At 42.3% G+C, this 25,221-nt stretch overlaps 1 protein-coding gene across 2 annotated transcripts in view; it reads left to right on the top strand.

The window, feature by feature from the left end:
* KIAA0930 (KIAA0930 ortholog) overlaps positions 1–9,421 on the top strand; it is a 62,867-nt gene extending 53,446 nt beyond the window's left edge. For both annotated transcript variants that reach the window (XM_039341396.1, XM_039341395.1), the window contains exons 8-10: positions 557–719; positions 1,654–1,809; positions 9,068–9,421. In XM_039341396.1, coding sequence (XP_039197330.1) covers positions 557–719; positions 1,654–1,809; positions 9,068–9,108 — 360 coding nt within the window. In that variant the 3' untranslated portion in view covers positions 9,109–9,421. The remainder of the gene's footprint in view (positions 1–556; positions 720–1,653; positions 1,810–9,067) is intronic.
* The last annotated feature ends 15,800 nt before the right edge of the window (positions 9,422–25,221 follow it).

Below are 25,221 nucleotides of genomic sequence, written 5' to 3'. Positions count from 1 at the left end.
TATTTTGAGGGAAATACAATAGTAACAGGGTTGTTAAGTTAATCTGGCTTTACCATGACTTTGCTTGTCAGAAGGTCACAAAAGGTGGGCACATGACTCCGGGACATTGCAACCGTCATAAATATGAGTCAGTTGCGAAGCACCTGAATTTGGATTCACATGATCATGGGGATGCTGCAGTGGTCATAAGTGTGAAAAATGGTCCTAAGTCACTTTTTTCAGTGCCGTTATAACTGAGCGGTCATTAAATGAACGGTTGTAAGTTGAGGACTACCTGTATTGAATAGCAAGAGCACTTAGACTAATATACGACTTCGTAGTGCTTTACAGAGCCAGCATTTTGCCCCCAACAATCTGGGTCCTCATTTTACCGACCTCGGAAGGATGGAAGGCTGAGCCAACCTTGAGCCGGTCAGGATCGAACTGCCGGAAGTCGGCAGAATTAGTCCACAATGCTGCATTCTAACCGCTGTGCCACCCTGGCTCTTACCATCAAAGACAATCAGTATACATCTCAGTTGCTTCTCACCTGTTGCTGTTTCTCTCCCCTTCTTAGGTCACGTCCTTCAGCACCCCTCCAACTCCAGAACGCAACAGCCGCCCTTCCTTTTTCTCCCCATCGCTCAAGAGGAAAGTGACCCGAAATCGAATTGCAGAGATGAAGAAATCCCATTCAGCCAACGACAGTGAGGAATTCTTTCGGGATGACGAAGATGGAGGTGCGAGCATTAGGGAGAACCCTTCGGTGGAAACCTGGGGTCTCAGCTGCTGGGGAGGGCACCACCCTTTCTTTAGCATTACGCTAAAGGGCTGTGAGTCAGGAAGGAGGGAACGAGACGAATGGGTGGGCAGACATTTCTGCTTTTTGCATTTGGCTTGTTGAAAGGGTCTCGACGTGCTTTTGGTTTGTTTCCCAGTGAAAATGGGGAAGAAATCAAACTATCCACATTCAATGTGCGCTGAGAGATTCTCAGAACCACCCGAAATATTCTGGTATGGCTAAATCAGATTTGGAGTTGGTAAATTCAAGGATAGGATGGGATCTATCTATCTATCTATCTATCTATCTATCTATCTATCTATCTATCTATCATCTATCTATCATCAGATTTGTACACTGCCTCACTCTAGTTGTCCAGATTCTGTGAAGAAAATGGTAGTCATGTTAGGAAATTGATCTTTAGGCAGAGTATTATCTGTTTATAACAACAACAACAACAATAATAATAATAATAATAGAGTTGGAAGGGACCTTGGAGGTCTTCTAGTCCAACCTCTGCTAGGCAGGAAACTCTATACATTTCAGACAAATAGCTGCCAGTCTCTTCTTAAAAACTTCCAGTGTTGGAGCACTGGACAGCCATTTGTCTGAAATGGTATAGGGTTTCCTGCTTGAGCAGGGGGTTGGACTAGAAGACCTCCAAGGTCCCTTCCAACTCTATTATTATTATTGTTATTGTAAATAAAGCAAGTTGCTGTTACATATGACAGTGAACTGAAGGGCTGGGATTTGACCTTTGCCCTCAGTGGTGATGTCCTTTATATGAGAGTATCTGGGGCTACTGGTCACGGGTGTCCCATTGACCTGGTCTGATTCATTAAGGCAATGCATATGCATCAGTTTCCTTCCTGAAGTCAACTTTTCTCTGACAGATTTGCATAACGCAACAAACCTACGTTCCCGGTCGTTATCTGGAACTGGCCGTTCTCTTGTGGGTTCTTGGTTGAAGTTGAACCGAACGGATGAAAACTTCCTCCTCTATGCACACTTAACCTATGTCACTCTGCCTTTGCAACGGATTTTAACTGGTAAGGCTGCTCTGCTTTTCAATTCCTACCTTCTTAAAATTCCTTTGGTGTATCTCTTGGAATGAATGAAGAGAGAAGAACAATGGCGTTCGTTCTCTGCTTATCCACTGATAAGTTTGATAACCTTTCTCTTCCTTCCTTCCTTCCTTCCTTCCTTCCTTCCTTCCTTCCTTCCTTCCTATCTATTAAATCTCAGTGCATATTCTTAAATTTCCTGGAAATTGCCAAGAGCTCAATCAGTGGACAATCAGAAAATCAAAGCATGGGTATCCATTGCTGAGATCTTTCACTTTCAGACATTAGCATGCTTGGTGCAAATATGTGTGCATGCACAACTTGGTCTTCCTGTGAGTGAGAAACTATATTGGGAATGCCTTCAGATATTTTCAGGAACCAGGGTCTTAATCATTATTCCTGATGGACCTTTTGAAGTTCTAGTCCTAGCAAACCCATTCCTCTGATAGACAATCATCTGCCCTTGTTGGACTCCCATTATCTTCTCTGTCTCCATTGACTAGGGCACAGGTCGGCAACCTGCGGCTCTCTGGGCCTTCCCCTGTGGCTCCCAGCCTCCTCTGCCTTTGCAGAGAGAGACAGAGACAGAGAGAGGCAATTGCACGTCCCTGCTTCTCTCTCTCTCTCTCTCTCTGTGTGTGTGTCTGGGGTGTGTGTGTGTGTGTGGGGTGTGTGTGTGTGTGGGAGTGTCTGTGTGTGAGGGGGTGTAAAAGAGAGTGCACTCACAGTGTTCTCTGAGGAGCTGAAAAGCTTACTGGGTGGAGCTCCTCCCTTTGCTGCGTCTCTGCAGGAAGCAGGAAGGGCAGGAGAGAGCTAGCTAGCCCAGCTAGGCTGACTCAGGAATTCTGGGAGTTGAAGTCCATGAGTCATAAAAGAGACGAGGTTGCCTACCCCGAGCTTGTTGGACAACAGCTTGAAGCTTGCCAAGTGAGCAGCAGATAGGAGGGGGGGAGAAAGAGAGAGGGGAGGAGGGAGGGAGGGAGAGAGAGAAAGAAAGAGAGTGGGGGAAGAGGAGTGGCAGACCAAGGGCAGATAGAGAGGGAGGGAGAGAGAGAGACAGAAAGAGAGAGACCCTTTTGACATTTAAAATGAAGATAACACTGCATATATCCTTTTTTTACCTTTGTGTGTATGTAATTTTATTCTCTTAAAGCATTCTCTTGGTGATCATTGTTTTAATAGTACGGATATTCTCAAGAGTCATATTTTTACTTTTATTTTTAATGTGTATATATACATATACACACACACACACACACACAAACACACACACACACCTATAATAAAGGTAAAAAAGGATATATGCAGTGTTATCTTCATTTTAGATATCAAAAGGATTTTGCGGCTCCCAGTGTTTTGTTTTTGGTGGGAAACCGGTCCAAGTGGCTCTTTGAGTGTTTTGGGTTGCCTACCCCTGGACTAGGGGTAAAAACAAGGAGCAGTGGGGCCTTGGGCTGGGGAATGATGAAGACTCAGAAGATAAGAGAATTTTAGAAGGGAAGCTGTAGAACAGGGGTTCTCAACCTTGGCAACTTTAAGACTTGTGGACTTCAACTCTCAGAATTCCTCAGCCAGCAAAGCTGGCTGAGGAATTCTGGGAGTTGAAGTCCACAAGTCTTAAAGTTGCCAAGGTTGAGAACCCCTGCTGTAGAAGAATGAAATTCTGCCAATGTATCGGTGTAAAGGATTTCTGAAGGACAGGAGAAGAGCAGCTAGAAAGTCAAGGGTCAAATAAGAAGGACCTGAGCCCAAGCCAAGAAAGTAACTTGAGAAAATGTCTCAGACTAGCCCCTCCCTAGTTCACATGAACATAAAGGGAGGGAGAAGAGAAGCACATTCAGATTAGAAAGGTTCTATTATTATAACAAATACAGTAAAAATAGTCTGGACCTATAGGGCATTGTTTTTTTTTAAATCTGATCTGCCTTGTTGGACTGACAATCTGGTTGTGGCCCAGATCCAAATCAGGGCTAATGTATAAGTAAAGAAAGATGTGAAGTGCTATACAGGTTGCCCTGGGTCAGTTAAAATGAAGGCAGATAATTAGACACAGATCAAATATTTGACTTAAAATGTATTTAAAGTATAACTCACTTAGTCTTGAAACAATACCAGATGTTTCAAATTTGGAAATGAAACATTCCATTTTCCCTCTTTTTAATAATCAAGGTATTTCAGAAGCACAATCTCCACATTTCCAATCTTTTTGTCAGGCCCAAAAAACGAAGAACAACATGTGGTTAATTTCTGGGTAGGGTTTTTTTTTTTGTTGTTTATCTGCAGACAGAATCTTGACAGACTAAAGCAACTATCTGCAATAACTACCATGTTTTTCCAAAAGTAAGATCCTGTCTTACTTTCTTTTGGGCTCTGAAATAAGCACTAGGTTTTACTATCGGGGAGGGCTTAGTTTTTGCTGGTACCTGTACCAGTAGGCCGCGAGCGTGCGGAGGTGGGGCGGGACCTGTACATGTGGTGGAGAAGCAACACGGCGGCGAGAGTGTGGTGGCAGACCAGTACAGCCGTAGTGGTGGGCTGTGATAAGGGCGCTGAGCCTGGCACGGGGTGAGTTGGCCAAGATCCAGAGTGCCACCCCGCCACTGGCTTGCCAGGGCCCTTCGCCAGCAGCCACCGATAGAACTGTGCTGGTCACGTCTCCGCCTTTGGGCTGCTTGAGCACCAGCCTGCATGCCTAAGTGCTGCAGGCGCCGGGCTAAGGGCTGAACCTGGCACCCTTCAGGCCCTGGCGTGCGCTGCAGCTCTCATGCCGGCTGGGCGCTTTTGGCCTCTACCAGCTGCTCCCACTGGATTGCCTTCCGCCCAGCCGGTGGCTGCCGCCACCGCTATGAGGTGAAGCAAGGCAGGTGACAGGGAGTGGAGTTGCTTCCCTCCCCCTACCAGACACCTGCCGAAGCCACATAGGGTAAGGTTGCCACGCCCACCCCCGCCTAGATGCCCTTGCCTCCCCACACGTTTTTTTACTAACCTGATTCAGCTGCATTGTGCTTCTCCGTTCGCTTCTCAGCCTTCGCCATGTGTTTGTGGGACAAGAAAAAAAAAGTTCAAACTTTCTAATTTCGATGGGACAGAGATGGCGGGACTAGTGGTAGCCAGTTCCACAGGCGGCCGCTGATGAAGGGCAATGGCAGGCCGGTGGTGGGGGGGCGCTTCGGCGGCCACATGGAAGATCTGGGTCGACTCGCCCCGCGCTAGGGCTTACTTTCGGGGGAGGGCTTATATTAGGCCCACCCCCTGAAAATCCGCTGGGGCTTACTTTTGGAGTAGGATTTACTTTCAGGGAAACACGGTATAGATACACTCTGTGAACTACTCTGAAGGGTCTGTCCTTGTCCTCTTCCTGCCCACCAGACATTACAAGCTCTGCTGTCTCTTTGCCCTCTGAGAAACAGCCCCTCCCGCCTGTGAATCCAGACTACATTCCACCACACGGTTGCTCATAAATGTCTCACTAATGGTCTCCACACCTCTTCAAATCAATGAAGTCAAGTATCCCTGTGCAAGTTATTTCTAGGGAGTAATAATATATAATAATAATAATAATAATAATAATAATAATAATAATAGGAAGAACAAAACCCTCTAAAGAAATAAAAGAATTGAAACAAAGAATAACTGAGCATCTAGAACAGCACAAAAACAACAGAATAAGGCTACCTGCATTGAAGCTTGTTCCAAAGAAACAGCTAGCACAAGCATTAAAAGATGCAAATACTGCAATATCAAGTATAAGCACCAATTCACTGCAAGAAACAAACCAACTAATGTACAGCACAGCTGCAGTTATAACAGAATACCTGGGATGCAAAATCAACAAAGAAGAAAAACAAACAAACAGTGCACCAGAAAAATGGAAGGTTAGACTAGAAAATAAGATCAGCAAGTTAAGATCACATGCAAGCAAGCTAGAACAGATGAAAGAAAAGAAGCTGAAGAACAAGAAGACCAAAGAATACCTAATCAAGAAATACCACTTAGAAACAAGGAAGATCAAGGAAGCACTGGAAATAATAAAGCAACAAATAACAGCTATAGCCAGGAAAATCAGTAGATATGAAGCTCGAATTGCAAACTATAGGCAGAACCTCCAATTTCAATCCAATCAGAAACGTTTCTACCAATCCATCAATGGAGAAACTGCAAGGAATCAGTCAGTACCTGACAAGGAAGAAACAGTGCAGTTCTGGAAGCAGATATGGGATAACCCAAAGAAATACAACAAGGATGCGGCTTGGTTAAAAGAGGTGGATGCAAATAAAACAGAAGTTGAAATGAAAGAACTAGTAATAACAACAAAAATGGTAGAAAAAAGAGCAAAGAAAATCAAAAATTGGTCAGCACCAGGTGAAGATGAACTGCATGGGTTTTGGTTGAAACATCTAACTGTTATACACCCACTCATTGCCAAGCAGTTCAACAATATACTACAAGGAGGAGAAATTGAAAAGTGGCTAACAACTGGGAAAACCTACCTAATAATGAAAAATCCAGCAAAAGGGGCAACACCAGGTAACTACAGGCCAATTACCTGCTTACCAACAACTTTCAAATTACTAACTGGTGTAGTAGCTGATGCAGTGCAACAGCATCTAGTTGAAAACAATCTCTTTCCACCTGAGCAGAAAGGAAACCGCCCCAATAGCAGAGGAACAAAAGATCAACTCCTAATAGACAAAATGATCTTGGAAAACTGCAAGAGAAGGAAGACCAACCTGAATGTGGCATGGATTGACTACAAAAAGGCATTTGACTCTCTGCCACATGATTGGATAATAAAGTGCCTAGAAATAACAGGAGTCAGTAGAAACATCAGAAAATTTGTGCAAAGATCGATGGCACAATGGAAGACACAGTTGCAGATCAATGGTGAGAGCTGGGAGAGGTTAATATCAAGAGAGGAATATTTCAAGGAGATTCATTATCACCATTACTATTTGTTATTGCACTGTTTCCTCTGTCAACAATACTGAATAACTCAGGACATGGCTATCAAACATCAAAAACATCTGCCAGACTATCCCACCTCCTTTATATGGATGATCTGAAGCTGTATGGAAAAACATCATCTGAAATAGAATCGCTGCTCAACACTGTCCGTATATATAGCCAAGATATTGTAATGGAGTTTGGCTTGGACAAATGTGCCACGCTTACTATTAAACAAGAAAAAATAATGAAAACTGAAGGAATCAAGATGCCCCACAACAACATCAAGCACACTGAAGTCAAGAAAAAGATTAGAGGTGAATACATCAAGAGAGTGAAGAAGATCTTAAAATCCAAACTCAATGGAGGAAATACCATAAAGGCAATCAACACCTGGGCAATCCCAGTCATTAGGTACACAGCTGGAATAGTGGACTGGACTCAAGCAGAACTAAAAGCAATGGATAGGCAGACCAGAAAAATAATGACAATGAATCATGCCCTTCATCCACGCAGTGACATTGATAGACTTTATCTACCAAGGCAAATAGGTGGGCGTGGAATGCTACAAGTACATCAGATGGTTGAAGAAGAAAAAATGGCTTTGGAAGAATATCTGAAGAACAATGATGAAGATGCACTGAAATTAGTATATCAGGAAGGCTTACTGACTACTGGAGAGACCAAACTGGCCTACAAGAAAGACCAATGAAGAACAGAATAGAGGCATGGGAAGACAAAGCACTACATGGCCAATACATTAAAAAAATAGCTGGGAAAGCAGATAATAATAAAACCTGGCAATGGCTAAGAGCAGGAAAATTAAAGAAAGAGACCGGGGGACTAATTCTGGCTGCACAAGACCAAGCCTTAAGGAGAAATGCATACAAAGTCAAAATTGAGAAGACAGCAACAGACAGTAAGTGCCACCTATGCAAAGAAGCTGAAGAAACAGTGGATCACTAGGTAAGCTGTTGCAAGAAGATTGCACAAACTGATTACAAGCAGCGGCATGACAAAGTAGCAACAATGGTGCATTGGAAGATCTGCAAAAAATATCATTTGCCTGTAAGCAAAAACTGGTGGGATCATAAAATAGAGAAAGTCATAGAAAATGATAAAATTAAACTGCTCTGGGACTTCAGAATTCAAACAGACAAGCACCTGCAACATAACACCCAGACTTAACAATGGTCGATAAGAAAGACAAAAAAGTCTGGATAGTGGACGTGGCAGTGCCTGGAGACAGCAGAATAGAAGAGAAAGAACTGGATAAGATAACAAAATACAAAGACCTACAAATAGAAATAGAAAGACTGTGGCAAAAGCAAGCAAGGGTAGTACCAATAGTGATAGGCTTCTTGGGTGCAATCCCAAAACAACTGGAACGCCACTTGAACACCATTGGCATTGACAAATTCGCTATTAGTCAATTGCAAAAGGCGGCCTTATTAGGAACTGCTTCCATCCTGCGACGATATCTGTAATACAATCAAACATCCACATCTGCCTATCCCAGGTCCTGGGTAAGGACTCGATAGGTAGACAAAATGTCAAATCCAGTCTGAACATCTGGCTGACTGTGCGATGATCCATATAATAATATAATAAATTTGGAAGGGATCATCTAGTCCAACCCCCTGCTCAGGCAGGAAACCCTATACCATTTCAAACAAATGGCTGTCCAGTCTCTTCTTAAAAACTTCCAGTGTTGGAGCATTCACTGCTTCTGGATGCAGGTTATTCCACTGGTTAATTGTTCTAAATGTCAGGAAGTTTCTCCTTAGTTCTAGGTTGCTTCTCTCTTTGATTAGTTTCCATCCATTGCTTCTTGTCCCGCCTTCAGGTGCTTTGGAAAATAGCTTGACTCCCTCTTCTTTGTGGCAGCCCCTGAGATATTGGAACACTGCTATCATGTCCTCCCTCGTCCTTCTCTTCGTTAAACTAGACATACCCAATTCCAGCAGCCTTTTCTTATATGTTTTAGCCTCCAGTCCCCTAATCATCTTTGTTGCTCTTCTCTGTACTCTTTCTAGAGTCTCAGCATCTTTTTTACATCATGGTGACCAAAACTGGATGCAGTATTCCAAGTGTGGCCTTACCAAGGCATTGTAAAGTGGTATTAATACTTCACGTGATCTTGATTCTATTCCTCTGTTAATGCAGCCTAGCACTGTGTTGGCCTTTTTGGCAGCTGCAGCACACGGCTGGCTCATATTTAAGTGATTGTGATAGAAGGGATGGACTTGGAACATCCCCCTATAACCCTCTGTAATCCTTTTTTATTTTTTCCCCCCAGATATTCTGGAAGTGCGACAGAAACCGATTCTGATGACATAGCCAAGAGCCGGGTGCTGCCTTGGAAAACCTGCAGCCAAGTGCCTAAAAAACTATCTCTTGCTGTCTTCTGTCACTTGTGTCAGGAACAAAACTCTGAAAAAAGGGATCTCTAGGAATTACCAGCCAATCAAGAAGTGCCTCTTTGTTCTTTCCTCCCCTAAGAGAAACAGAACTGGCTCGTATTGCTTTGTAGATAAAACTGGTAGAAGATTTCTAAAGCAGAAAAGGAACAAAAAAAGGAAACAAGGGGAAGCAAAACTAACCCAACACCATCGCAGAAGTGGGGGGGGGGCTGCATATTTAAAAAAAAAAATGATGCTTTACGGACCATTGGTTAGCGTTTACTTTCATTAAGTGGAAACCAACCTGTATAAAATGCATTAATCTTTATATACTTTGAGACAGACTTGCATAGGATTTCATACTGGGGAATCAATGAACATTGCTCTTTTCATGCGCATAAGACAGCAGCCCCTTCTGTAAGTGTTTTAATGGATAGGATTGTGAAGTAGCATAACACCAATGGGGAAGTTAAGGGGGAAAAAATCATTTTAAGTTCATGGAGGAACTGAGGGGAAATCCGATGGACAGGTTTCTCTGCTTCTCTCCAAGGCAGTGGTTCTCAACCTTTTTAATGCCGCGACCCCCCCCCCAACCTGTCGTAAGTCGAGGACTACTCAACTGGTGCAGCACCGTTTGCAGAATGGGGCTTTTGGCGGGCTCAGCAGGGCAGAGACAGCCTGGACAATTCCTATTGGCTTTTGAAAGCCAATAGAATTAGACTCTATTCAAGAGAGTCTATTCTATTGGCTTTCAAAAGCCAATAGGATAAAAGGGAATAGCACAGCTAAGGAAAAGGGGGAAAAAATGGCGGACTGCGTTGTTTGGCGACCCCCGTGAAATGGTCATTCGACCCCAAATGGGGTCCCGACCCACAGGTTGAGAACCACTGCTCCAAGGGATGTTTTTAAAGCCTCGTAGCACAGGGGAATTCTGCAACGTCATCTTACCTACCAAAGATCAGCAAAAAAAAAAAAAAAAAAATCCAGCCAAAAAATGTCTTAAAGGTTGAGATTGTAGGAAAGTGCTCCGGTGTCATTTGCCTTCAGTCAGTCTTCCACCATATGGGGCCTCTGATTTGAGGAACACACTTACTGGAGGACACGAAGGAAATCCAGAGGACCTCAGCCTGGACAACTGGAAATTAAAATGAATCAAAGTAGCTTCTAAAAATCTTTTTGACTATCCATCAGCTCCAGTGGTTCCCCTCAAACCGACGTGTGTGTGCGCGTGGTGCTGTGATTTCTCAGTAAACGGAAGGCTTAATTCTTATTTAAAGCTCTCCCCGATGTTCTAGAATTGTGTGTGTGTGTGGGGGGAAATCCTGGAAGAAGTGCAGCGTTAATTGTTGTGGATTTGGGATTTTTACTCAATTGTATGCGTGTCTGAAGGTGTATAAAACATAAGTCTGGGGTAGAAGATGGCATTTCATGATTCCTGAAAACACATGCACTGATTCTTTTTTTTTTTTTTAAATGGATTCTCATGTAAGTGTTTAAAAGAGCATTTGGTGGAGATATTGGCTTGTAATGTCAGGCGTCCTCCTTCCTCATCTTTGGCTGATTTGCACTTTTATTTTAAATGTATAATACAATATTTTGTGCGTGTTTAGAAGATGAAGTTCAGCCTGTTTACATATCTCTGTGTGTGTGCTCCTTTAAAAAGAACTCATAAAGTAAACCACACAAGGATTAGGGTGAGGGGTGTCCAGTGTGTGTGTGGGGGGGAGGGGGTAGAGGTGCAACATTAAAGATGGCAGTCGTGAGTACATGACCCACTCTTGTTCATAGGCTTTATGGATGCCCTCGACTGTTTAATCATATTGTATCTTGAGGACTATAGCATGAGATAACCCTTTATAGCCTCTTGGCTACTGATCCAGTCAGACTTCTTTACTTATTATAGTCCCGCCCTAATTCAAAATCACCCTTTGAGTGAAAAATCTTCCTTTGGAAATCACAGAATCCCCAACCAGCAATTCATCCCAAAGAAAACTCCATCTAGATCAGTGGTTCTCAACCTTTTTAATGCCGCGACCCCCAACCAGTCGTAAGTCGAGGACTACTCAACCGGTCGTAAGTCGAGGACTACTCAACTGGTGCAGCACCGTTTGCAGAATGGGACTTTTGGCGGGCTCAGTAGGGCAGAGACAGTCTGGACAATTCCTATTGGCTTTTGAAAGCCAATAGAATTAGACTCTATTCAAGAGAGTCTATTCCAGTGGTTCTCAACCTGTGGGTCGGGACCCCATTTGGGGACAAACGACCATTTCACGGGGGTCGCCAAACCACGCTGTCCGCCATTTTTTTCCCTTTTCCCTAGCTGTCCTACTCCCTCTTATTGATCGCCACTTGGGGGTCACCACAACATGGGGAACTGTATTATGGGGTCACGGCATTAGAAAGGTTGAGAACCACTGGTCTATTCTATTGGCTTTCAAAAGCCAATAGAATAAAAGGGTGTAGCACAGCTAAGGTAAAAGGGAAAAAAAATGGCAGACTGCATTGTTTGGCGACCCCTGTGAAATGGTCGTTCGACCCCAAATGGGGTCCCGACCCACAGGTTGAGAACCACTGATCTAGATGCCTTTTCAGCAAGAGTTGAATTCACCTGCTCCTTACCCATTGGCTGGGCAAATGGGCGTGGCTTGTTCACTAAAGGTACATTCTGGATGGAAGAGACTTGGTTTTTAAAGCCCCTCCTTATTCTTAGCTCTTTATCTTTGAGGTTTAGCTCAGAAGAAGGGGACAACTAATGTGGTTTTGCTACTCCTGCAAACACAACGGACTTGGGAGAGTTATTTTAACCTTGTGCAAGTTAGGGCTTGCTAAAGCCAACTGTATCTATTGACTCTATTTTATGGTCTTAACAACACAGATACTCCCCACCCTATTAAACGGGTGGTGGGAACAGAGTCTGAAGTTTGGTTGAATAGGGATAAACTGACTTCCCACTGAATTTCATGCCTAAAGCTCATTCAGGTTGCACCAGTTACTCTTTGCAGGAGCGCTTCCCTGCAAGAAGCCTAGCTGAACAAATTGCTTGGCAGCTCAGAAGGACGAGGAGAAACAAAAAACACTCCCGGGTAAGTTCTCTGGATATAAGCCTGAATAATCACAGATGAACTGATTTTTTTGGGGGGGGGGAGTTGTTGGAAGCTAGTAAAAAGCTGAATATCATTTTGCTGGTGGAGAGCCTATGAGGGTCAGGATCACGTAAAGCAAGGGTCTTCAAACTTGGCTTTTTTATGACTTGTGGACTTCAACTCCCAGAATTCCTCAGCCAGCATGCCTGGCTGAGGAATTCTGGGAGGGGTCTTCAAACTTGGCCCTTTTATGACTTGTGGACTTCAACTCCCAGAATTCCTCAGCTAGACACGCTGAGGAATTCTGAGGGCCAAGTTTGAAGACCCCAAGGTAAAGCATCACTCAAGTTCTCTTGACGCTCCCTTTCTGCATTGAGGGTGCCAGCAAGACTGTCAGCATCTGTCAGGCGGTGTTGGCTTCAGGGTTGAATGAGAGTGGTCTACAGCAGGGTTCCTCAACCTTGGCAACTTTAAGACTTGTGGACTTCAACTCCCAGAATTCCTCAGCCAGCTTTGCTTTGGGAGCCCTCCACCCCCTTTAGCCTTACATAAGGCTTTATAGATGCAGTTTTCCCCCCAGTGTTGGGAGAAGATTAGGTGATGGCATGGAAGCACGGATTGGGGCCAGGTTTTTGTTTTTAATATTTTATGATTTGACTGGTTTGAGTTTTATAGTTTTTAAATGATTTTCTACATCTTTTTTTAGATAAATACATACATTTCTGCCCTACATAGAGGAGGCCACTGATCCAATAGGAAAAAAAAAATAGAAAAGCACAATGTTAAAGTCATCTAAAGTCTGGCTAAGAAAAACTAGACCAGTGGTTCTCAACCTGTGGGTCGTGACCCCATTTGGGGTCGAACGACCATTTCACGGGGGTCGCCAAACAATGCAGTCCACCATTTTTTTCCCCTTTTCCTTAGCTGTGCTACTCCCTTTTATTCTATTGCAGTGGTTCTCAACCTGTGGGTCGTGACCCCATTTGGGGTCGAATGACCATTTCACGGGGGTCGCCAAACAACGCAGTCCACCATTTTTTTCCCCTTTTCCTTAGCTGTGCTACTCCCTTTTATTCTATTGCAGTGGTTCTCAACCTGTGGGTCGGGACCCCATTTGGGGTCAAACAACCATTTCACGGGGGTCGCCAAACCATGCTGTCCGCCATTTTTTTCCCTTTTCCCTAGCTGTCCTACTCCCTCTTATTGGTGGCCACACCCACTTGGGGGTCAACACAACATAGGGAACTGTATTATGGGGTCACGGCATTAGAAAGGTTGAGAATCACTGTTCTATTGGCTTTTGAAAGCCAATAGAATAGACTCTCTTGAATAGAGTCTAATTTTATTGGCTTTCAAAAGCCAATAGGAATTGTCCAGGCTGTCTCTGCCCTGCTGAGCCCGCCAAAAGTCCCATTCTGCAAACGGTGCTGCACCAGTTGAGTAGTCCTCGACTTACGACCGGTTGAGTAGTCCTCGACTTACGACAGGTTGGGGGTCACAGCATTAAAAAGGTTGAGAACCACTGATCTAGGACATCATTTGACCAACCAAAGATGGCAGAGACCCATTCACAGCAGCCGGGGTTTATTGCATCTCCTGTGGCTGTGGACATTGTACCATAAAACAGTTTCCACATGTCACTGGATGAACACCGAAGGCATTGCAGATTAGGACAGCCTGAAAAATTGTCAATGGGAATATGTGCTGCATCATAGCGATCACATTAAGCTTCCTGTCCTGAGCCACACCAAGATCCTACTCCAAAGCAGGACAAACTAAAAATCATCTCCCAAAACTGGACAAAACTGAAACATCCCTGGACCAGGACCCTGTTGGAGCATAGCTGCTTAAACTAACCAACTGGAACCCATGACCAGTCAGAAGCAGGCATAAACAAGGCACCAATGAAGAACCACCATCATCAAAATGATTGATCGGCATTGGGCACACAAAGAATTCATTAACCTATCAATCAGAAATCACTTTGCTAAAGACCAGTCGGAAGCCAGGATGCCTGCTTAGTTGTTTGTGGTCTGCATGGTAGATCACTCTACCTCTAAAGATGCCAACCACAGTTCCTGGAGAAGCATCAGGAAATCTGTTGTGTACACCGTGGTGACAACATGAAGCCCACCTCTGCCCGGCAGATACCCAATGTGAAAGCCTACACCAATATATAAAACACTATCTCAGGGGTCTTCAAACCTGGCAACTTTAAGACTTGTGGACTTCAACTCCCAGAATTCCTCAGCCAGGCCTGGCTGGTTGAGGAATTCTGGGAGTTGAAGTCCACAAGTCTTAAAGTTGCCAAGTTTGAAGACCCCTGCACTATCTTATTTACTTTTTGCATTAATAGGATGACAGCATTTGGCAGGAGGATTTGTTTTGTGTGTGTGTGTGTGTGATGTAGTTACAAAAGGGACAACAATTCAACCATAAACAATCTTGCTTTTTTACTCCCCACCTTCCAAAAAAATGTAGATATTTGGGAAACACGCTGAATCTGAAATACTACCCATATTTAACCACACAGCATTATATCAATTCAGCTTTTGTAGTTCTCTTAGTGTTCGGAATGAAAGATTAATTGAACCATCGGTTAATGGATGACTAGAAGCATTTGAGTAACCACAAGGTTGTACCTTACAAATACAGTATTTCTCAACCTTAGGAAATTTAAGATGGGTGGATTTCAACTCTGCATGGCTTGTTGGTGGATTCTGAGAGTTGAGGCCCACCATCTTAATGTTTCCAAGGGTGAAAAACACTGAGTTATAGATTCAAAGTCAAAGAGCTAAACTACATAATATATGACCTATCCCTGCCTGCAGGTTGGGGTTTAGGCCAGAATGCTGCCAAATGCAAGCTTTACTCTCAAAATGCTGGCACGACTTTCAGCCCATTTTTGCCTTGATAAAAAGTGCTTATTGCTTTCAGATGATGGGTCCACAGCCTCCTCTTTAAGTGTCCTGAACAGAAGGCTAAACGGGTTGTGTTCCTCCCGAATTGAGAAATGGCCAGATAAAAGAGCATGGAGACATTTGAATCTCCACCTGTTGTTGGAGATGGAGGAGCCCAGAATTACAAGATGTCTGGCAAGCTGGGCTCTGAAAAATGAACAGCACTAGGAAACAGCAGCTGATAGCAAATGGGTTAATGCCTTATGGAGATAAGTTCCAGAAGGCTTAGAAATGGGAGAGGGCAAAGCTTCAAAGGGGGATTTTGCTTCAATTCTGCTTTAAGCAAAGGCCTCTTTGAAAGCTACGGTGGGAAGCTACTTCTCCCCATCTTATTTCTAAAGAATAAAGCAAAACCCGTTGTACAACCTTGGGCTCCCTCAAGAACCCAGAGAAAGTTATTTGAATGATGTGAAATCCTCCAACAAGGCAGCATTTTGCTTCCACACCTCCATGAGGCAAGCTGAAACATTTGTCATCAAGGTAAAACTGCAGCTCCTTGCCATTCTCATTTTGGAGAATCTGTCCTCCAAAAATTTGGAAGACTCATCGTGTTCTTTGTTCCTTTTTATTAAACAGATGAACATTTATTCTCTGTACCTTTTTAAAGCTGGGAATGTATATATGTGGTTTTAATTTCAGCAAAATGCACACTTCCCACTTTCTTTTAATTAAGTCATGTAAAATTTAAAAAGGGGGGGGGAGATGATCTCACTGCCAGTGGCAGCATTTAAATTTTCTGAATTTTTCATAATAATAAATGTCATCTTTTAACCTAGTGGAGTTGAATAATGTGACTATTTATTTGTTTGTTATATTTAAGTCCCACCTTTATTTTGTTAAGACTCTTATTTTCTCCATCACAATAATCCTGTGAAATGGGCTAGGCTGGGAAAATAAGAGTCGCCCAAAAATCACCCAGCTAGTTTTCATGCCTAAGGGAAGACTATAACTCAGCCTCATAGTTTGTAATTCAGTACCATAACCACTATACTAAACTGGTTCTCGCCACCAACCTTTTATTTAACTGCCAGTTACTCGGACTTTAGTTTGGCTTGCCACTCAAATTTAAGACCAGTTGGGTCCTGTTGATGCAGATGTACAAATGGTGAAATTCGGACCATAAAGAAATAATAATAGTAGTAGTAAAGTTGGAAGGGACCTTGGAGGTCATCTAGTCCAACCCCCTGCTCAGGCAGGAATTATAAAAATATTTCTAGAATAATGCTTTATTCTGATTTATTCTGTTGCCTGAAAAGCTAAGAATTGGGTTTTGGTAAAGAAATTCTGCTTTTCTTATTTTTAAAAAGAAAAAATGGGTTTTAATGAGTTGGATAAGCTTTAATCTCCCCAAATAGGAACACTCTACTTACCATTTTTTAAAATGACTGTACTTGTTCTTCCTCTAAAAAAATGCAATAGTTTCTTGCTCTCCCCCCCCCCCCCGCCCAAATAAGTGAATTGGATTGCAAGCAACTCTTTGTACAACTATGGTCTCTTAGTCCTAGTGCAAACCAGATAAATCCTTCAATTGTTAAGTTTACTATCTATATATCATCTATATCTATGTATGTATCTATCTGTCTGTCAGTCTACCTACCTACCTATCTGATCGATCTATCCCTATCATCTATCTATCATCCCTATCATCCTAGGGATATATCTATAATAGATCTATCCTTAGGACAGATCAGCAGAAAAAGGAGAAAGGGCTGCCCTAACACCAATTGGCTAGACATATAAAGGATGTCACCAGGATGATCATGACAGATCTGAAGGAGGAGATGCAAGACAGAGGGCATGGAGAGAATGGCTGAGAGTCAGACACAACTGAATGGCTGGAGATGATGAGGATAGATAATGGTTCTGCCAAGTCTAGAAACCAGTTTAAGATGAATCATGAAAGCAATCTTTCCCTACTAATTGTGTTCCTGGCATTTTAGGGTTAATTTTAATCCTCCTCAGCTAAAATCTGGTAGGCTGTACTAAAGCAGATTTTTTTTCCCCCAACACTATGATTTCATGAAGTTGATACGCTACCATGAGAGCTAAAGCAAAAATCACAACAACACAAGGATTAAGTTCAGGAATGTCCACTGCAGGGGGGCGGGTAGAGGTCCATCATTAAAGATGGCAATCATGATCATGTGAACAAATCTAATTTTCTGTCACTAGAGTTTTGTCTCTTTTGTTTGGGAATTCTCATTTGTCTTTAAACTAGCAGATTCCATAGCCTGAAGAACTTTGAATGTCCCTGTACCCTTTACTCAAATCATAACTGAGCAGAAGCTGGGTCAGCAGTGTGACATAGATCTATAAAACCAAATACAATTTTAGGCTGCATCAACATGATTCTGAATCACAGGAGAGTATATTTCCACTACATTTTGCATGCTTTAAATCTTGACTATTGCCTCCACTTCTGGGCAGATTTTAATAAGAGGGCATGGAGATTGCTGATTCAGAGTGGCTGAGGGTCAGACACAACTGAATGGCTGGAAATGATGAGGATAGATAATGTTTCTGCCAAGTCTAGAAATCAGCTTAAGACCAACCATGGAAACAATCTTTCCCTTCTAATTGTGTTCCTGGCTAATTTTAATCCCCCTCAGCCTAAGAGAAATGGTATCACATTCAGAAAATGGCATCAATTCCTACAAGAAGGATTTGTGGGAACTCTTATGTTCACCATAAGATGAATGGGAAAAGACATTTGTATTTTTCCATTGAATGGGACAGGAGCCGTCTCAATGACTTTGAGAGAAGAAAGGGTTGATCTATTCTCCAAAGCACAAGAGGACAGGGCAAGAAGCAATTGGTGGAACTCAATCAAGAGAGGTCCAATCTGCAACTGACAGTAAGAACAGTTAAGGAACAGCTTGCCTCTTTGATCAGAATGCAATGTCTCCTACCTTGGACTATAAAACCCTAAGGTCCATTCCAGCAATAGGATTCTGACTGCAAATCTTCAACTTTGTTCCATTTTCCAGACAGAAAAGGGCAAGAAACACTGATTGGATATACTGGATTCACTTAATGACAGTGACTCGCTTTACAACAGTTATAAAAACGGTAGTAAAATCATGTCCAGTCACATGATTTGCCTCAAATTGCAGCCACGATGACTTGTGGTTCAAAGTCAAGGACAGTGGTTCTCAACCTGTGGGTCGGGACCCCATTTGGGGTCGAACAGCCATTTCACGGGGGTCGCCAAACAACGCAGTCCGCCATTTTTTTCCCCTTTTCCTTAGCTGTGCTACTCCTTTTTATTCTATGGGCTTTTGAAAGCCAATAGAATAGACTCTCTTGAATAGAGTCTAATTCTATTGGCTTTCAAAAGCCAATAGGAATTGTCCAGGCTGTCTCTGCCCTGCTGAGCCTGCCAAAAGATGCTGCACCAGTTGAGTAGTCCTCGACTTACGACCGGTTGAGTAGTCCTCGACTTACGACCAGTTGGGGGTCGCGGCATTAAAAAGGTTGAGAACCACTGGTCAAGGACTACCTGTGCCACTTTAGGTCCTCCATTTTGGTCTGAAAATGACTTTTCAAGATACTTTAGCCCTAGACTATTCCTCACTTCCCCGTTTAACTGGAATCTTGAATTTCCTCAAGCTTCTGAGAAGGGAGAAAGTTATGTCTGTAAGCTAGTGATTTCCTAGGCCCAGGATCCCCAACTTAACATTTGTGTGTCTGCAGATACTTCCCAACTAATGCCTGTAGCACTAAAACGATTTGCTTTGCAGTCCCAGAATCTGTTTGGAGCAATCCATGACTGCAAGGACAGGCTGCTCCTTCTTCCACCCCCATGGCGTTTTACCCAAGTGGTAACTACTCTTACTATAGTTATTGGAATGGCTGCCTTGATGCCCTTTGCAGTCCTCCAGAGCAACAGATGGGAACCGGAGCTTCACAGAGGAGCTTCACAATAAGGGAGGGTTGTAGCCACCTGCTCTGCCTTGGTTATAGGACAGTCTGTTCCATTTCAGTCATACTTGCCTTGGGCTTCTTCCAGATTTGGAACATAGCCCAGGTGAGAAGTAATACACTTACAAAGGAGAATATTTGTAGCTCAGGGTTGAAATGAGAGGTCCTTGGTGCTCTTTGAGCTTGCAGATGTTTTATTACCCGAACTAGGTAACATCATCAGTTGCCAGTCAGGGTCTACTTTGAGTAATGAAACATCTGCAAGAAAACAACCAAGCTCAGAAAGCACCAGAGAAATACACTTTCCCATCAAGAAAACATATATCCAACTGCAATTCCTACAGGTTACACCAAAAACTTCCAAGGTCATACAAGGAGCCTTGGTCAACACAAGCCACGACACTGATTTTTCCAACACTGCTACTAGCCCTATTTGTTGAAAGCTTTATCACTAAGATCCTTAGCCATACAAAGCTACGTGAAGTGGGTCAACCCAACAACTTCTCTGCTGTGCTATTCTTACAGCCATAATCGCACAAATAATCCAATTCAGAATCAACACCTCTCATTTGTTTATTCACATTTCTATAGATTTTCTTTCTTTTTCTTTACACTTCTTCAGAAAACACAGCTACTGGGTAACAGGTGAAAAATCGTTTGTTCAATGACAAATGGCTAGAGCGATGCCACCGAACATAGTCAAATTTGTTTTGACAGCGAGTGGAAGAGAAACTGTATTATCTTTTAAATGATCATTTGTTAAGTTCTTATACATTACTTCCATGCACTGTGCAATATATCAAATGTCACTTATTGGGTATATTGAGCAGCTTTTGTTGATAGTAATTTAGAATGTTAGAACAGTGGAGTCTTTAGCCTCCCTTCTCCCCATGAAGGTAACCTAATAAAGTTAGATCCCCACCTGTTCATTTTTTTTTATGTAGCTGCATGTATTTCCCTGAAACACATTTCAAATGAGAGGAGCCACGAGACCATTTTTCTACTTCATAAAAGAATCTCTACAGAATCTGCAGGAAAACAGTCTTTCAAAGGGAATTTTAGCGCTTTACAATCACCGTAATTCTGTGTCTGGGCTGGCCATGCAAGAGTGCCCAACAATGATGGGAGTTGCAGTCTAACACTACACAGTGGGTACCGGATTAGGGAAGCACAATCTAAAATGATACATCCCAGAAGTAGGTTCATCATAGCAGTGGGAATCGTTAACGGTCCCATTTGCTATTTGTGGAAAAGACAAATCAGGAGCAGAGTTGCTCCAAACTCTTTACTTTTGCCATGACCCAAGAACAGTTTTTTCTGAGTTCAGATAGAATAATTATGAGCCACGGTGGCACAGTGGTTAAAATATTGCAGGCTAATTCTACCAGCAGTTTGATTCTCTCCGGCTCAAGGTTGACTCAGCCTTCCACCCTTCCAAGGTCGGTAAAGAGGACCCAGATTGTTGGGGGGAATATGCTGACTGTAAACTGCTTAGAGAGGCCTGTAAAGCACCATAAAGCAGTATATAAGTCTAAGTGCTATTGCTATTGCTATAATTGCTTAACCCTACAAGCAGAAAATCAGCCACTGACCCACTTTACAAGGTGAGACTTTGCTACAAACTAAGACAACATCCCTTCATCAAATAGACCCATTTGGGTAAAGAGTTTTACTGACTTATTTAAAGGGACATTTCTGTGCCAGAAAAAAGGAGAGGGGGAGCATATTAATAGTTTAAAACAAATTCTTAAGAGATCCTGCAAAATTATCACAAAAATAAGATCTGTCCTTAGCAGGAGCAAAGAAACATAATCCAGACCAGAATTTTACAGTTTTACATGCATGCCTTATCCTGTGATAATTCCTGCATAATTTCAATCATTTCAAGGAATGGATTAATCCCAAAGTTAATTCTTCTATTTTAGAAAAAAAAAAAAAAACAGAGTTTGAATGTATACATTAACCTGTGGGAATGGGGGTGGGGGGATGAGTGCTTGAACTTTTGCAGAAACTGGTATATTGGATCCCCAACACAAGCTGGTTGAGACATACAACACAATGATCTGACATTTTCAAGAGCAACAAAATGCTCCAAAAGGTGCAGGATGAATGTCATCAAAGTAAGAATTTCTGCTTAGGTCCCAAGCTCTTGCAATGGAGGGTCATTGTCACACACACTCCCAAAAACGAGCCAGTATAATTAACTAGTTCATAAAACCTTTTTTTTTTTCTGAACTAGCTGGTGATATTGCGTTTCCTTGTAAGAGCTTCACTTTTGGATGATCAGCATCAAAACAGTGCAAGGCTCCTTTTACCAGAACATGCCTTCAAGCAACGGCTAAGACAGTCCAGTAACTAAAACGTGTTTCATTAAAAATAGATTGAAACGTAAGCAGACAGAAATTTGTGCAGGTAGACATTCAAATAAGCAGATCACACTTGTTCCCCAACCCTGAGTACACCTTGCTCTATGCCACTCAATGTCAGCCAATGAAAAACATAATCATTTGGGGGCAGGAAATCCAGAAAATAAAGCATAAGCCTTAAATTGTGCTTGACGCCATTAATATCAGAAGCTTCTTGACATTAAAATGCCCTTTTTCTACCTTTATGATGCCCATCTCTTGTGACATTTTTAAACAGTTAAACTTGTTTTTAAAGCTTCAGATTTTTCAAAAGTAGCTGGCATACTTGCCTGGATTTCCCCTCTTCGCTCTATTTGTTATTCTGGAAATATTCCTAGTATATTATCTGCTTTATTCATTAAATTTTATACCTTTCCAGGAATCAGGTGACCTGTCTTGCTCAACTGCACACTTTCAGCCTTTTAAGCAGCTCTCCAAAATGTCAGGTACTATCGTATTTTCTGTTTGAAATGTCAGTTTCTCCAATACTTGAATCATCTTATACACACACTTTTTTTTTGCAATCTGCCAAATGCATAGTGCATTCAGAAAGTATTCAGACCCCCTTCCTTTTTGTCAGTTGTGTTATGCTGCAGCCTGATTCTACAGTTGCTGAAATTCATTTTTTTCCCTCATTAATCTGCACTCAGTACTCCAGAATTTTAGAAATGCCTGTAAATGTATTAAAAAGAAAACATTGAAAGCCCACTTGGAGTTTGCAAAACAAAACAAAACAAAAAAAACAACCCTGAAGGATTCTCAGACTATGTGGAATAAGATTCAGATCCTTTGCAACAACAACTGAAATTTATCTCAGGTGCCTCCCATTTCTCGATAGATGCTGATATGTTTCTAACACCTTGATTGGAGCCGACCTGTGATAAATTAAATTGGACATGATTTGGAAAGGCACACACCTCTCTCTAGAAGGCCTCCCAGCTGACAATGCATACTGTAGCAGAACAAAAGCCATGAGGTCAAAGGGCCTGCCTGCAGAGCTCAGATAGGATTATTACAAGGCACGGATCTGGGTAAGGCTACAATAAAATTTCTGCTGCACTGAAGGTTCCTAAGACCACAGTGGCCTCCATAATTCTCAAATGGAAGTTTGGCACAACCAGGACTCTTCCAAGAGATGGTTGCTTGGTCAAACTGAGCAATTGGGGGAGAAGGCTTTTAGTTAAGAGAGGTGACCAAGAACCCGATGGTCACTCTCACTGAGCTCCAGAGATCCTGGGTGGAGTTGGGACAGAGTTCCAGAAGGACAACCATCACTGCAGCCGTCTATTGATCTGGGCTTTATGGCAGAGTGGCAAGATGGAAGGTCCTCCTTGGTGCAAAATACACAAAAGCCTATTTGGAGTTTGCAAAAAAGCACCTGAAGGACTCTCGGATTGTGAGGAACAAGATTCTCTAGTTCAGTGGTTCTCAACCTGTGGGTCGGGACCCCATTTGGGGTCGAACGACCATTTCACGGGGGTCGCCAAACAACGCAGTCCGCCATTTTTTCCCCCTTTTCCTTAGCTGTGCTACTCCCTTTTATTCTATTGGCTTTTGAAAGCCAATAGAATAGACTCTCTTGAATAGGAGTCTAATTCTATTGGCTTTCAAAAGCCAATAGGAATTGTCCAGGCTGTCTCTGCCCTGCTGAGCCCGCCAAAAGTCCCATTCTGCAAACGGTGCTGCACCAGTTGAGTAGTCCTCGACTTACGACCGGTTGGGGGTCGCGGCATTAAAAAGGTTGAGAACCACTGCTCTAGTTTGATGAAACCAAGATTGAACTGTTTGGACTTAATTCTAAATGTTATGTCTGGAGGAAACCAGGCACTGCTCGTCACCTACCCAATGTCATCCTAACAGTGAAACATGGTGGTGGCAGCATCATACGGTGGGAGTATTTTTCAGCAGCACGGATTGGGAGACTGGTCTGGGTTGAGGAAAAGCTGAATGGAGCAAAATACATTCTCAATGAAAACCCTTTCCATAGCATTCAGGACCTCAGACTGGGCTAAAAAGTTCACTTTCCAATATGACAATGACCCTAAGCACACAAATAAGACAACACAGGAATGGCTAAGGGACAATTCTGTGAATATCCTAGAGTGGCCCAGCCAGAGCCCTGACTTGAATCCTATTGAACATCTCTGGAAGAACCTGAAAATGGCTGTCCACCGACGGTCGCCATCCAATCAGACTGAGCTTGAGAGGATTTGCAAGGAAAAATGGCAGAAAATCCCCCACCACAGGCGTGCAAATCTTGTTGCATCATATCCGAAAAGACTCAAGGCTGTAATGGCTGCCAAAGGTGCTTCAACAAAGTACTGAGTGAAGGGTCTGAATACTTATGCCAATGTGGTATTTCAGTTTTTTGCTTTTTAATAAATTTACAGATATTTCTAAAATTCTGTTTTCAGTTTGTCATTATGGAGTACTGAACGTGTAGATTAATGAGAAAAAAAATGAAGTTCAACAACTGTAGACTCAGGCTGCAGCATAACAAAATTGAAAAAAGTGAAGAGGGTCTGAATATATTCCTGTAAGATGAAGCTTCTCCAAATAAAATTTGTTAAAAATATGTAGATATTAGTTGTCTGCTAATCAGAATAGGCAGACAATTCACTTATACAAGATTCAAAATGGATTAAAAAGAGAAAAAAAATCATAGAGGTTATTAAGATGCCTTCCAAAAGATAAGAATACTATCACTGACACCTTTGGCCATTCAATATGAATATTTCTAGAATATTGATATGCACATAAGCATTTCTGATCTCTCACCCACTTTAATATTAACAAATTAATCCACTAGCTATCTGACAGGCATAATGTCCAAAATTTCACATTTATATCTACAGTATAAGGCTTGTGCAGCATAGTCTCTCACTATAATTCAGAGTGGCCCTTTCTTAAAATAATTTCACACATTCCTGTAAAGATATCCAGAACTTCAATCTGGTTAAAAAAAAAAAAAGACATTGATTCATATTTCTTCTTATATAATACTCCAGTTCTTATTTTGGGGATTCACTACAATCAGTTTCTTTTGGAACATTCTTTCTCCAATAAGAAGATATTTAAACAACTGCTGATCCAATAAAATGCAACTACAGGACTTGTGGGCAAAGTACAGGGATTAAGAGGGTACCCAGTTTAGTGATAAAGTCAGCACCTCCTAATTTAACAAGAGGTTAAGCAGCTGTAAATTGAATGTATGGAAAACAGAGATTGGGAAGAGCTAAAGGACACAAAGAGGGAAGAATCAGCTCCATTAATGGGCTCTAATTAGAATTAAGATGAATAAAGGCTTCAGATTTTGCCTCAAGCCTCTTGATGCAATCTTCTTCTCTGGAGACAATGCTGTGAATCTTGCAGTTAAGTATCAAGAAATGACAATTATTTCAGAATTGTTCTCCAGACAACATTCAAAGTATCTGCTGGACCCTCTATAATCAAAGTTCTCCCAACAGTTGTTATTAAAAACAAAGTTTTTAACAGAACACAAACTGTAAGGCCATTTCCCTAATAGGAAAAGATTTCAAATCCAGCCAGAAAAATATGATTTGCCCACCTCTTTTTTTCCCAGTCACATAATTTTCTCGTCACACCATTTCTAGAGTAATACCGGTATGTACTAATTAGAGGGCTTTCAGCAACTTTACTTTTCATGTACAATCAATAAAGA

This window comes from Crotalus tigris, unplaced genomic scaffold (genome assembly GCF_016545835.1).
Source record: "Crotalus tigris isolate CLP2741 ecotype Arizona unplaced genomic scaffold, ASM1654583v1 scf7180000017764.6497338, whole genome shotgun sequence".
Classification (NCBI taxonomy): Eukaryota; Metazoa; Chordata; class Lepidosauria; order Squamata; family Viperidae; genus Crotalus; species Crotalus tigris.
Note: the sequence above shows the minus strand (reverse complement) of the source record. Positions and strands in the feature narration are given on the sequence as shown.